The 14,422-nt window shown below is 36.9% G+C and overlaps 1 protein-coding gene across 6 annotated transcripts in view; it reads left to right on the forward strand.

Moving 5' to 3' along the window:
* The window catches only part of Psi (P-element somatic inhibitor), a 38,326-nt gene that overhangs the window by 18,219 nt on the left and 5,685 nt on the right, over positions 1-14,422 (forward strand). For 2 of the 6 annotated variants that reach the window (XM_072304278.1, XM_019050007.2), the window contains exons 7-14: positions 283-384; positions 1,231-1,446; positions 2,799-2,967; positions 3,841-3,998; positions 4,567-4,896; positions 6,027-6,206; positions 7,014-7,227; positions 8,470-10,620. In XM_072304278.1, coding sequence (XP_072160379.1) covers positions 283-384; positions 1,231-1,446; positions 2,799-2,967; positions 3,841-3,998; positions 4,567-4,896; positions 6,027-6,206; positions 7,014-7,223 — 1,365 coding nt within the window. In that variant the 3' untranslated portion in view covers positions 7,224-7,227; positions 8,470-10,620. Of the gene's footprint in view, positions 1-282; positions 385-1,230; positions 1,447-2,798; positions 2,968-3,840; positions 3,999-4,566; positions 4,897-6,026; positions 6,207-7,013; positions 7,228-8,469; positions 10,621-14,422 lie in introns of those variants that run through there. The other 4 variants (XM_019050008.2, XM_072304279.1, XR_002009307.2 and 1 more) reach the window with 4 other exon arrangements.

Genomic DNA, 14,422 nt, shown 5'->3' on the forward strand with positions numbered 1-14,422 from the left:
TTGCAATCCTGATCAAGGAAAGGGCTCAAAATCCACCCCCCCCCCCTTTTTTTTTGCCAGTAACCTTGATAGTTTTCTTTCTATTAAGTAATAATTTTCAGAACCTCTCCCTTGTGAATCGTTTGTAAAATATCAAACAGAACCATTGAGATCACTATTGTTTTAAAGACCAATCCTTTCTTTTGCCAATTTTATGCTGTTATCAATCATGTCCATCTCTTCGGACACCTTTAATGCGTTCCTTTCACGTAGTGTTGAGTCATGAGTCCCTAATTGTTCTAGAACTCAAGTTTCGACAACTCGTTTGGTGGCGGCCGGAATGACTTCATGAACAGCTTCGGGAACTTCGAAAATGGTTCAGGTTCCAGATCTGGCGAAAACGAGGTTAGTCGACGAAAAACCGTTTCTTAAAACTTTCTTAAATGAAGACGAAGTATCCTCAGCACTCTTTATTGTTCGTCGGAGAGTTCTAATCTATAAAGTGAAAGATGTTTTGGGGGAGATTTTCAATTTTTGAATCAGGCTGCAGCATTAGCCCTCATCTGTTGTAAACCAATGTATTGAGAACAGGAGATTATTTTGCAAAACAACTCTCTCAATATGTCATGCATTCTTAATCACTGGGCTGACATTATTGTAAATGCCTGAAAAAACTTCAATTCCATTTAATACTGTAGTTAAGTAACTCTAGGTGGCTTGAGCGTTTTTCTCTCAGTATGTACTTATTTTTAATTTTTTAAATGATGACCAGCGGTAAATAGGTCAACTTTCAAGGCGTTATGATGATGTTTGGATGATTTGACTTTTATTCTACGGTAAAATCACTCTTGTGGAGATGTAATTTTTGAACATTTTCTATACTGTTCCAGTAGCAGCTGAATAATCAACTTTTAAATAATTGATCAGATGCTGTCGTCAGTTAGGCTTTTTAAGTCATGAGTGTTTCATCAATATTGGACGTAGAATCGCAGTATTGGGACATTTTTTGTTGCCTATGAAGGAATAACCACGCCATGAGGATGTTAGGTTTTTTAAAACATGAGTGTTTCATAAATATTGGACGTAAAATCTTAGCATTGGGACATTTTTTGTTGAGCATGAAGAAATAACCACTTCATGACGATTCTGTGATTTGCGCAATTGGATCATCTAATTCAGTATCTAAAGAGATACTTCCATGCTAGTGAAATCTGTCAAACATTGAATTATCATTTATGTTTCCACCCCAAGGTTTTAGTGCCTCAGCCAGCCGTTGGTGTAGTTATCGGCAAAGGTGGTGAGATGATTAAGAAGATCCAACAAGAGACGGGTGCCAAAGTTCAGTTCCAGCAAAATCGCGAGGAAGGCCCCGGAGAGAGACGATGTATATTGCAAGGCACCCCAAGTCAAATCGAAGAAGCTCGCCAACGTATTGAAGACTTGATAGAAAGCGTAATGGTGAGGATGGTCAGCAAACTTTATAAATTCCTTTTTCTGAATGTCTCTCCTGCCCTTTCATCTCTCTCTCCATGTGCAGCAGTCTAAAATTCAATCATTCATACCACAACAAATGCATCGTGGCGATCTCTTCCAGCCCTACAAAAATTTCCGCAGCGAATTGTGTATAATACTTTTATACTAAAAATTGTTTAATTGTTCCTTGAAGTAATAGCCACCATTTCATCTCCAGTAAGCCCTGTAGATAGTCTAGTGAAATATTTCTATTGTAGGACATGTGATCAGCAGTAATTTCCGCAAATATCTCTGAAGGTCGTGAAGAGAAAGTTTTTATCAACTGAGCAAAGAGGAAGCTCCGAACCTCATCCTATTAAGTAAATTATCTTCTTGGAATTTTATATTAAGGCCAAGATTCAGCCCTTGTTTACATGTTGTGTTGAATTAAACGCCAAAATTTAATTTCATAAAAAATTAAGGTCTGTCATTTACAATGAGGCACAATTTTACTTAGATTTTTGACTTCATTTAAATTTTCCTCACCCAATTCTCTCTCTGTATTTCTCATTCGTTGTTTTAATCACTCTGTAGTACAACTGGGTTTTGGAAGTTTTTTTTAAAATAATTTTGTTGTTATAATTCACAGCTGGTTCAAACAATGACTTTAAGACGTCATCCATGTCCTTACCCACTCATCCATTGCTGTATAACACTAACCCTCAAGGTTTACAATATGATTGAGTTCGGGTGACAAGTTCTTGAAAAGTCATTTAATTATAACCTGGGAAAGTCCGGAAATCTTGCCGAACTCTGAAAAGGCAGGGAATTTCGCTGCAGAAATGAAATCTTGTCTGTAGGCCGAAATGTTCTATTATTTTCATTTCCAAGAAATCTTTACTATAAAATATATGTGCGAGGCATATTTCCATATGAAATCTTGCCACAAAAAAAAGAGAAAGGAATAACTGAGGAATGAAAAGTCATTGAAAAATCAGAAAATTCTTTGTTCGAAAATCCTGATAATTTATGGAAATATCAGGGAATTTAGAAATTCAAGAAAACTTGTCACCGTGGAGTGATAGGCTTACTTTTTGTCAAATGACCCATTCCTCGTTACTGTTCAACTCGCTTGTGGCGAATTTGGGGGAAGCAAAGACTCTAATCGTTGTATGAAACTCTTTATTGGAGTTCTAGGGAAACTGAAATTTTATCGCCATGTTCGAGTTTATTATAGGCAGGCTGAACTGACTGTAGTAAGATTTAAATTTTTTAAAATTATTCCTCATCACTTTGAAGGAGATACACCTGTGTTATTGCATGAAATGCAAGATGTATGATTCTCATTTGTGAGATCACTGTTTCAGCGAAGGGATAGTGAAGGTGGACGAGGCCGAGGTGGCAGGAACGATCAGCGCGGCGGGGGCCGGGATCGTGATCGCAACAGCCGAGACTGGGACGGTAGAGGTGGTGGCGACAAACAAGAAACTACTCTTTCTGTTCCTGCTTCCAAATGTGGTGTCATCATCGGAAAAGGTATTTATTACTAGCATTCCATTTTAGCAGTTGTTCTGAGTTCTAATAAAATTGTTTCAAAGCGATGTATTCAAGTGACATATCTATGTTCTTCAGTGCAGCACTAACTACGGCTCTAGTGGAGATCAAAACATACAGAGGTACATGAAATATATGGTGAAGCAAGCAGAAATTTTTCGTGACTGATGTTTTAACATTCCCCGTGGTGTTTCCTTTGAAAGAAGAAAGAAAGAAGGATAAAAAATTCTTTCCTCGAAATTTCGAATGTTGGAAGATATTTTTATCACAGGAAATGTTACTTTTATGCCCAACAATCAGGGATTTGCAGTGGTCCAAGGAATTAGTTAAAAAATCAGAAGACAAGAGCTCAGTCTCTGAAAATCACACGTTTGAGTCCTTGTTCCACCTGTGAAAAAAAAATGGAGGGATTCCACAGTTCAAAAAATTAGAGAAAATTTTGAAACATCTGATAGAGTATGGAGTTCTGCTGAGATATGAAATATCGACGGTGAAAGTCGGCAATCACATAACTCGTTTGCGATGTCTGAAAATCTCCGCCTCTACGTCATTTTCTCTAAGGAGAACAAATTGATATTATTTCTTGAAGTTTTTGCAGAATTTTCTTCGCATTGAGAAGAAAAATCATGACAGTTTTAAAGAATTGCCGTTGAGTAGTTTTCCATCTAAAAAATAAAGTATGACAGGAAGTCTGCAACGTCGCAAACCGAGTTATGTGATTGCCGACTTTCACCGTCGATATGTCTTCCTCTCTTCGTTTTATTTTCACCATTTTTGTTGATCATGTATTTCGCCTTGCTTTCATCTTGAACAATCATGGTAACTCATCAAATGTAATTTTTTGTTGTCGTGTAGGTGGAGAAACGATTAGGCAGATCAACCAGCAAACTGGAGCTCATTGTGAGATCGATCGCAGAAACCAGCCTAACCCTAATGAAAAAACCTTCATCATCCGAGGAACACCAGAACAAATCGAGAGAGCAAAGAATGTCATCGCGGAAAAACTTGGAATGGTAAGTATCTAATCTCTTTTTCTTGGCAAGTCCCTCTCAAGTCCACCAACTGGAATGAATTTGGTTTGCAATATTTTGCGGTTTATCTGTGAAACTTATGGAAATTGCATACCCACCAGGTACTAATCAACAATGCCAGCGAAACAAACCACTGGGGCACGTATTGGTTACACGGGAATTTGTTTTTGATTTTTGGACCCTCTCAAAATCTGGAGTGCCGTGTATACGGTATCACATTAACTTTTAATTAGCACTTTTGTACCCATCTCGGTGCAATGCTTCGAAGACCTTCTTTTTTTTTTTCCCCCCCCATTTATTCATTCTATTTTTCTGCTGATATAGCTAAATTATGAGAGACAAATAGTTCAAGGATAACTGTTTCCTCTAGCATTGTGAATCATGTCTGTTCTCAACAGAAGTCTTTTTCAAATCTGAATCAATCCCCTGAATCTGAATTCAATCCCCATGCCATTTAGAAAGATCGAATTTTTCGGTAAGCTGTCAGACCATTCGATAATTCACTCTCTTCTCTTTCACTTGCATTAATTTTCACGTTATTTTTTTTCAGCCTCCTGGCAGTTTCAACGGAATGGGTAGCGCACCGAACAGCGGCGCAATGAACGGCGGTCCACCCACCGGTTACCCGATAGGCGGTGGTCCCGGTGGCCCTCAGTTCAACCAAGGGAGCTGGGGCGCGCCCGGATTCCCTGGACAGCAACAGCAACAACAGCAGCAACCATGGCAAGGCGGTACCGGTGACCAGTCGTCGAACTCAAATGTCCCAGTCAACCCTGCGACCGGCACGCCCGACTACAGCCAACAGTGGGCCATGTACTATCGCTCGGTCGGACTCATCAAAGAGGCTGAGATGGTTGAAATGCAGGCTAAACATAATAAGGTGAGAGTGATGGATCCTACCGTAGATCATACATTGCTCTCTTTCTTTAAATGAGTCTCTGCTTTTGTAATTTCCTGTTATTTGGCTGTGAAGGCTGTAGCACTTGGGCAGTATGTTTAATGTGCAGGGTGTCTACGTTACTATAAAGTGGATTATAACAGGAAGTTTAATGTCACCAGGACATTCTGTCTTGCATCAGGAAATTCCGTTTGCATCGAGTATTTTTCAGCTGCATGCAAGCGCACGCAAAAATGAAACAAGTGATTCCATTATCTGAATATTTTGGTTCACGGAATCCAGCAAGTGTCAATTTGTTTGCAGAAAAATTAAGGACACTTAATTTTAAATTTCAGGAAAATCCAAAATGAAATTTTTGTAGACACCCTCTTGTAATACAAAGAATATTTTAGTTTTAGCTCGGTTTTTTTCTCTTTTTTTTTTAGTCCAAATTGTATTTTTTGGGGGCATGGACACTTCACTCCAAAGCGACAGATAGAAATTTTTCCTGATTATTAGTATTACAGTAAGACCTCGAATTATCGGATCGCGATTTAACGGATTCCGCGATTTAACGGATTCCGGGATTTAACGGGTCGATCCTCCGGTCCCATGAAATCCAATAAATCGAGGTCGTACCGTAATAGGGACAATGTAATTTTTACCATTTGATCGAATTAAATGAAGTGGTGAATCCCTTCTGTGATGTTCAAAGGGAAAATCAAGTTTGAATCTTTTAGTGCAAAGTTGACAGCCCTTGCCCTCCAGTTAATACCTTTTTGCGACAGCTCTCACTAAATCAGAGAGTTATTTTTGAGTTAACAATTGGATATTTGCTTGCATGATGAAAACACCTGCTGATTTTTTTGATGAAAGTTCGAACTTATCACCTCTAACGTTCTGAGAGCAATATTTTGACCTGCCAATCAATTATAAAAAGGGGGAGAAAGGAAAGAAAGAAAAAACACTTCTTATAGAGCTTTGTTTATTTAGTTCAGATGACTTTGTCAGCTGCAAACTAAACTTATATCGCCTCAAAATTTTTCATCTTAGAAATTAACCTCTACTCAAAACAAATCGCATTTTAAAATGTGTATTAAAATCCTGTTATCTTGTTTCCTTTTTCTATGTAGGCGGCTATGGGTGGAAGTTCAGACACGCCTGCCGCTCAACCTCAACAGCAGGTGCAACAGTCATCTGGATTCCAAAGTCAAAATGGACAAGCAGATTACAGTGTCCAATGGGCTGAATACTACAGATCTATAGGCAAAATCAAGGAAGCTGAAGTTATCGAAGCTCAAATTAAAGCTAAGGTGAGTTTTCTGTTAAAATAATAATCGTCATTTTAGGCTCCTCTGCAACATAAGATGATCTTCCAGCAAGCCTCAATCTCCATCCTTGCATGCTTCATTTTTCACAATGGCAAATTCTTGAGAAGTCATTGATAACCTAGACAAGTTTGGATTTTTTGTCCAGCCCATAAAAGTTAGCTGCAGAACGTTGAAATCCTCTCTTTCAACCAAAAAATGCCATTACCTCCCTTCCACAGCATTCATCTCAGCATTTTCATGAGATACATGTCCCAAACAACATTGACAAGCCATGGAAAAGACCAGAAATTTTGGAATCCATGGAAACTTTTTACATGTTTTTATCTTTGGTCTTACTTATTGATGGCCAAAGTACACACATTTGGATCTTTATTGCAGTGATTCAAAATTTTCGCTTTTTTTTTTAAGTAAAAGTAGCAAACTTTATTTCTTAAAACTCAAGAGAAGAAAAATCAAGGTAGCTCTTAAGAAGTTACGTCGACTAGTTTTTCAAAAAAAAAAAAAAATCAAGTACAGTAAAAAGTCTGCAACTTTGCAAACGGAGATACGTTGTTTTACATTTTGGTCATCAGTATCTAGCTACTAAGAATCCAAACCGGAGCAAATTGGTTGAGTTGTAAACTGTTGAGAGACAGTATCATAGATAGAATACTGTGTAATCTGGATCAACTAAATCTAGAAAATTTGAGGACTTGAACAAATAATGTGAAAGATACCCAAAGAGTTGTAGTGTTAGAATTTGAAACTTTGTAAGACATCCGTATTTATACTTGTCGTTGCCTTTTCCAGCAACAAGCCGCCGCTGCAACTGCTCCAGTAGTCAGCACGCAGCCAGCGGCTGCAGCCCCTCAGCCACAGATGGGTGCTTACGGTCAGCCGCAGTACGGAATGAGCTACCAACCATCATTCTACAGCAATCCTCAGGCGCAACAACAACCTGGCCCACCGCAGTTCCCCTATTCAAGCTACCCTAACTATCCGCAGGCTGATAGCTCATGAACTGGTGAGTAGAATCGCTTTTATTCTCTGTTATTCACACTTCCGCAAGGGCACCGGCTTTTTTTCAAAGAAACGTTTTGAAACAACAATAAACATTGGCTAATTTGTGGTTTTTAACAATGGTTGCAGAGTACATAACCAATCGGCCTCCCTTTTTTCTGGCTTCATCGATACTGATTCAAAGCTCTGCTAGAATTTGCCATTGATATCTTAGCAGCCAAGTGGTTTCAAAACGCATGTTTCGGTCAAGCTGCCGAAATTATTTCTTTTAAGCAAGCTGCACCCTTGCATTAGTGTTTCTAACAGTTAGATTTTTATTTCAACCTGATTTTTCCGAAATCTCGACTGATGTTTCTCACTACGTATTTGCAATTTTGGGTTTTGACGTTTAAATTAACTTTTCCTGTCCTCTTTTGAGATTACCGTTTTTGATTTATCAACTGGTCTGCAATCATACTATTTCATCAATATGTAATCGCATTTAATTATTTTTGGAAATGAGATTTTTGTAATCACATGGTACTGAAGTTTAAGAAATCTGCTCAGGGTTTCAATTTGTCATGTCTTATTCTTTATATACTTTGAGGGGTTGTAAAGGAATTCTGTTTCTTTGTTTTTTTATTTTATTTTTTTTTCTTTTCAATAATTCGTACGCCCGAGAGAAAGGCTCGCTTATCTTTGGCAGGGGTTGATAGTCTTTTACATTAACATATTCGTACTTTGAGGTAATGTAACATTTTACTCGGTCCACCTCAAAAATTTCCATCTGAATCTAAAGTTTTTGTTTTTTCGATCTTGTGAACACTCGGCCATGTTTTTTAACAGAAGTACGCTAAGAATTAACTTTTCAGTATCAGAAAAATTGAAAATAAATTGGTAGAATTAGATGGTATATTTCCGTCAGCCACCTGCAATCTGCTAAATCATGAATAGAAATAATATATCAACCCCTGTGTTCAGTATTTGAATAGGTATGAATTTCTCAGCAAAGCAAGCACGGTTTTGTACGATTCCACATGCAACCAGTCTTGTTTCAACTCTTCTTTTGATTCGGGCACTTTTTATCTTAATATTGCTGTGCAAGAGTTTTGTATTGCATCATGAATTTCATTTCTGCTCCTTTGAGCGGAGAACACTTGTAGGTCTTTAGGTGTAAGTAGTTTTAGCGTTAAATTAAGCCTTCCACAGATTGCCTAGCATATGTCACCGCAAAGCGGAATTGTTTTGTTTTATGTTCCTCTGACAGGTGTCGCCATAATGCGTTAGCAAGCTGCTGACTCCAGTCGAACTAAGCCTCTTCGTTGACTTGTAATACTGAATCCATTTTTTGTATGTATCTAAATTTCTAACTCATTCATTCGTATTGGTCTAAAATTGATGCCGTAATTATCTCACTATTTTTGCGCTGCCTCTGCAACCAGCCTGAATCCGTTGTTCTCATCTGCTGAGATTGTTTGTCTGCTAGAGCTCGAACAAGTTCGCTATCAGGATTTGTTTATGCTCTTTAAAAACCTTTTTTTTTTTTTTTTTCAAAGTTATGCCCTATTTTGTCGTCTCCTCTGATAATTTTTTATGTATGTCTACTCTCCGCCAGTTCACTTTATTTTTTTTCCTCAATCTCTTTAGACTTAAGTTGTTTTACTACTCGTAAGATTTTTATAAATACACACGAATATAAATACACATCTACCTAAGTTGAAAGTCAGGCTCCTTTTATATTTGTTCTCCATGCAATCGATGTATCCTCTTTATAGGTAAGCTTTACCGATAACTTGGTATCTTTTAATCCCTCGACTACGTAAGTATTTTGTTTCGTCTAAGTTTACAACCGCCCATCTTACCATTGAAAAGTTGTTAGCTGTTCTTCAAACATGAGGAAGGATCTTTTCTCCCCTTTATTTTCAATTTTTTTGTTTTTTTTTTTCGAGGGATTTGTTTCGAGCCTGTCCTTGAAGTTTCATATGTCACCTGTCTCATCAGTGTTGTTTGTTTAAGTCGTTGACTTTTCATAGCTTTTATTATATTTTGTCATTTTTTAAATAGATAATATAGGCATTAAAATGTATCATTTAAAGTGTGCAAATTTTAAATTTTGTGTATGTGGTTTTCTCTTTTTTGTTAGTTTTTTCCAAATCAGTGAGGCTGTGAAACGTAAAATATTTAAAAGTTGTCTTGATTTCGTAGTTTCTTCTCATGAATAACATTGATTTCCTTTGTCTATTTGTAACTCTTATTATTATTATTTTTGCCGTGTGTTTAACAGTGTTCAAGCCATTTTGTCTCCGTTTATTTTCAAGAGTATGCAAGAAAAGGCTCTCCATCTTACTCTCGACTTGTCGCTCATTGTTCGGACGTGAAGGAAAATTACCCATTCTTAATTTTTTTTTCGCTGGTAGTAGAGATCACTCCAACCGATGTAGCTCACTTCTGAATGATAAATCTAAATTTTATTTGCTCGCATGGTTTTCAAAAGTCTCATCGCAGGTTTGATCCTCGAGTAGACAGGAGCCTCATTCTGATGTGTAAGTTTTTTCCCCCCTAATTTGTAAGATTTAATTTCTGTGAGAGCTTTGAACAGAAGAGAATTGGTAGCCTTGTTTCAAAAATGACCAACCTTGATGTATTTTAAATGGAATATCCATCATTTTTACAGACAAGGCTTAATTTCTTCTCTTCATCTGTTGATTAATAAACGTTTTCAATATACCTCACTTTAAAGATCCCATTATATCTTTGTTCACCCACGGTAGTCAATTCATCGAAGTCACCTTTGACCAGCATTTTCAACTGTGACTAATTATTTTCTATACTTAATTTCTTTCTCTATCTATAGAAGATTGTGTATCTATAGTTTCGTACCAAAATGTTTTAGTAGCCCTGATGCCAGAGAAGTACCCAAGAAGCAGTTTGTTTATTTTCAAAGCTCTCAAAATTTTTAATTGTATTAAGCACAGTACTCGATCGGGTGGTGTTGTATGAATTATTTGGGCCTTAATTTAGATCGGGTAATCTGTTTTTTATTTCTCTGAGGTTAGGGTCAGAAGAGTCAGTATTTTAATGATACCCACCCTCTCTCCGGGTTTTTGTTTCAGTTGTAACTGTGTGTCTTTTTTTGCTCTTTTATTTTATTTTTGCCTTCATGAAAAGTCTTGAATTGAACGTTTCTCGTAGCGCAAAGCATAATTTTCTTTGTCCAACTTTTTATTTTCATGTCTCTATCTGATTAATGGTTTTAACTTCAAAGGACAGGCTCGTCCCATCTCAATTATGTATTTTTACTTTTATCTTCCCCCTTTTTTCCCTGTCGAATTTTGCTGTACGATAAGAACATCTCTTTAAGATTCTGTTCAACCCCTGTGTACATGTAGTTGTATGAATAAATCTCATTACTATTCAATGATTGTTTTGTCTCTTTTATGAACATTTTATCTAGCTCGTTCCACTTCATCTTTGGTATTATTCTGTGAATGACGTCACCTTAACTCAAATTTGTTCCAAGTCGAGTTTTCAAATCCATCGAATTTTTGGAGAAATTTGTGCTTTCCAGGTTTTTACCAGTTATTTCAAATCAGATCTCAAAACTTGCTGTATGTTGAGTTTTTCAAGGAAAAAATTTACTCAAAACATCTTTCATTTTTAAGTATAACAGCCAAAGTTGAAATTTTGCCTCACAAGAAACACGCCCCAGCGTGAATTCTAGCCAAATAGACGGATTAATTGAAATGGTGTCATACATAACCAATTACCTTTAGTGCTACTTGTTCCTCATGAGAAGATATCCTGTACCCTCCTCGACTTGCTTTGTGTAGGAAAAAAAAAGTTCCGGTAGCTATAGTCATTAGACCCTTGTGGAATTGTGAAAATTGAAAACCATAAACTTGAGTTCAGTTGTTTCATGTCTGCTCTATTTTCTGAAGAAGACTAACAGAATAATGTTGCAAGACATTACCAGAAAATATTTTCCTCAGAGTCAGAGAGAAATGCACAAAACTACATACCTTTCAAGCAGTTGGTTTTCCTTATTAAAATATTGCAATAGTAATTTACACTCTAGTTTCACTGTAAGTTCACAGGTGGAATTTTGTAATAAAGTGGTATTTGTGTAACCTTCCGTTTTGAAACTCAGATGAAGTGTGTGTAAAAATGTTGAAGCGTTTCCATACAGTACTGCACAGTGTTTGCCATGTGAGGAGTAATTACACAAACAAATGAATTATTCGTAACTGATGATGCAGAAAGGTTCAGTTGCGCTGGTCACTGAATTGTGCTTTGACACTTTATCCTTATAAATCAGCTAAAAATAATAAGATTTGTCCAAACAGCAACTTTCCACGTTGAATATTAACCGAGATATCATCCTCAGAAAAGTTGGATTTTGGACGTTATTCACCGCAGTTGTGCATATCATGTTATGTACTACTGCGGTGGATGACGTCCTAAATCAAGTTTTGCAAGATGCGATATCTTGGTTAATATTCAACATAGAAAGTTGCTGTCTGAACAGATCTCATTATTTTTAGCTGATCTACAAGAATAAAGCACCCAAACAGGATTCTGTGACCAGCGCAACTGACCCATTTAGAAGTGTGACCAGTGCTATAGAGGAAATGCCAAGTTCGAATAAATGGGAATGAAATCAGTTGCAGCATTGGAATTTTAGGGTGCTTTGCTATTTGGATGACACAGAGAATTTAGTTAGCCTGGATATTGAGTTGCGCAAGTCAAAAGTTGTGGCTGGGTGGAAGGTTTTGAAACCTACTTCTGCCTCCGCATGAGCATAGGAAAAAGACGGGAAGTTCTGAATTCTTATCTGCAATTGTCATTTTAAAGGATCATAAAAATCTTTAAAAATTATTTCTAGGTCTGAGTTAGGATTTCACATGAAGTAAAATTTTTCTGCATCCGAAAATGTCCTCTTGAAAGTGAAATTAATCTATAATCTTTACGTATCTTTGTCATGGTAACTACAGTTGCGCCAATCCACTTTGATAAATGCCTTGCCATCTGTTCTTGTGTGTGTCAATTTTCAATGAAAACACTGTCCATGTTTCTCAATGTCTTTAATGTTGGAGATGTTGTTCGTACTGGCTGAGAGAGCACTTGTGCTATCCTCTTTTTTTGAAAGATTTCATTTTTATTGTTATCTCTCATCTTTGATTTTGAAGATCTGGTATGACATTTAATTCTGAAAGAGATTATGCGTTTAATCAATCATTTATGATCTTGTCAGTATTTTTTTGTCTTCTTGCATTGTGTACGTACGGTTTTGTTCGTAAAAATATCTCAGCTGTTCTCTTTCCAGCCTCCAATGTGACAGTGACATGATGTGACAGTGTTTAAGCATCCTAAACTTCATGTGAAATGATCAGCCTCTACGTCAAATCAAAAACACAAATTTACTCAGGCGCAGTAATGAACTGATTAAGTTCGTTGCCCCTGGGTACAACAATGAAATGTGGTACATAATCATCTCAAAGGGTCAATGCTAGATTTTCAATTGATAGAGTGTAACGGTGTGACAACCAAAGCCGTCAAATGAGGTGAAGGAAACATGAGTATTCTTTAAATGTGATATTCAGTTTCAAAATTAGATCAGGAACCTGATGTTAGATTGAATTTCATGGCCCGAATACTTATTTGAAGTCCTTACTTAGGATGTTCAGAAAAAATTTCATAAGTCAGGTATTTTTTCTTTGGTTCCTGCAAGCATTTCTGCCTGTGTTAAACTTGTGACAGAGCCTTGCACTTTTTCAGTACTTTTTTATTTCTTGGAAGGAAGTTCTTTGACGATTCATCTAACATGAATAATGTCCCATTTAATCAATCTGAAAAATACCCAAGTTCTAATTTTGCATAATACTTTAAAACCATAACCATCGAATGAGGTTAACCAAACTACTTTGGAAAAGTCATCTTTGAAAGAAACATGTGAACCTCCTAGAGGTCACGCCAAATGCGTTGATGCAAATAATCAGGAAATGAATCAGGAAACTAACTAAGTTGTCAATTAATTATTCATCTCTATTGCCATCTTTAAAAATCTTTGATCATGTCTTATTTTCGTTGAGGAAAATTGATAATTATTTGGTCTTGCAATTTTGTGTGAATTCTGTAGAGTGAGTGAAGAAAATTTCTTTCGAAATCATCAGTTATTTTTCTTCAAAAATTCATATTATGACCAGATACTCACCATGTCCCCTGAGGCACTCATTCAACTCCAGCCATCAATATACAAATATCATTTCAAAGAAACTTTTATTGTTGAGTGCATCTTAGTGACGGAATTTTGAATCTATGTCTTATTTTTTTTACAACTTTACGATAGGAAATTATCACCAATTCTTGGTAATTTCTACAATATTCCCCATTGAAATCAATCAAAGACAATTTTAAGCAGTTAAGTTCGTTCACTTAATTTAAAAACGACTGTTAAAGTAACAATTTTGAGTTGCTGTGGTTGAGATGTGTGTTTTCAAAATTTAGTTATCGATGATACACAGCTGCCTTTTTCTATCATTGATGAAAATATCCTGCAGGTTTACCACAGATAAAGAGCACTGGAGAATATCAGGGAAAATGATGCTAGTGTCACGAAAAAGTTGTTAAGTCATCTTTAAGTGCTTTCAAGAATGGGTTTGTTGTTACAAACAACGAAAGACCCCACACACTCCTTATGGGAAAGTGCACTACGATAGATTTTTAATTTTTTTATTGCATTAAATTCATCTCAAGATGATGATCCAAAGGCACCATTGCGCCAACCTTCTATGATGCACCGTTTTCGCACAATACGCCTGGAACGCTTCAATTATTCGGCGATAAAGAGTCAGAAAGATTCCTCATTTCAGCACTCGAGTGAACAGCCGACTGTGTGTCAACAAGGAAATCTGGATAACTCCAGCACCAAGTGGCAGTCTTATCTCGGACTCAGCACGCCTTTTTGCTTGACCATCCAAATCGGATTCGTGAGGAGCATAAGAACAGGAAAGTCGGAGAAAAACAGTGAACGTCAAATGGACCAGACTGGGGAATAGATTCGAAGACAGACACTTGCTACGTTTTTCTTTATTCACATCAGACCTGTTCTCAAATGCACTGTTCTTTTTGACTCTTTATCGCCGAATAGTTGAAGCATTCCGTGAAGGCGTATAATGAGAAAACGGTGCAACGTAGAAAAAGTTGGTGCAATGATGACTTTC

The sequence above is a fragment of the Bemisia tabaci genome, chromosome 9 (assembly GCF_918797505.1).
Source record: "Bemisia tabaci chromosome 9, PGI_BMITA_v3".
NCBI classification, from domain to species: domain Eukaryota; kingdom Metazoa; phylum Arthropoda; class Insecta; order Hemiptera; family Aleyrodidae; genus Bemisia; species Bemisia tabaci.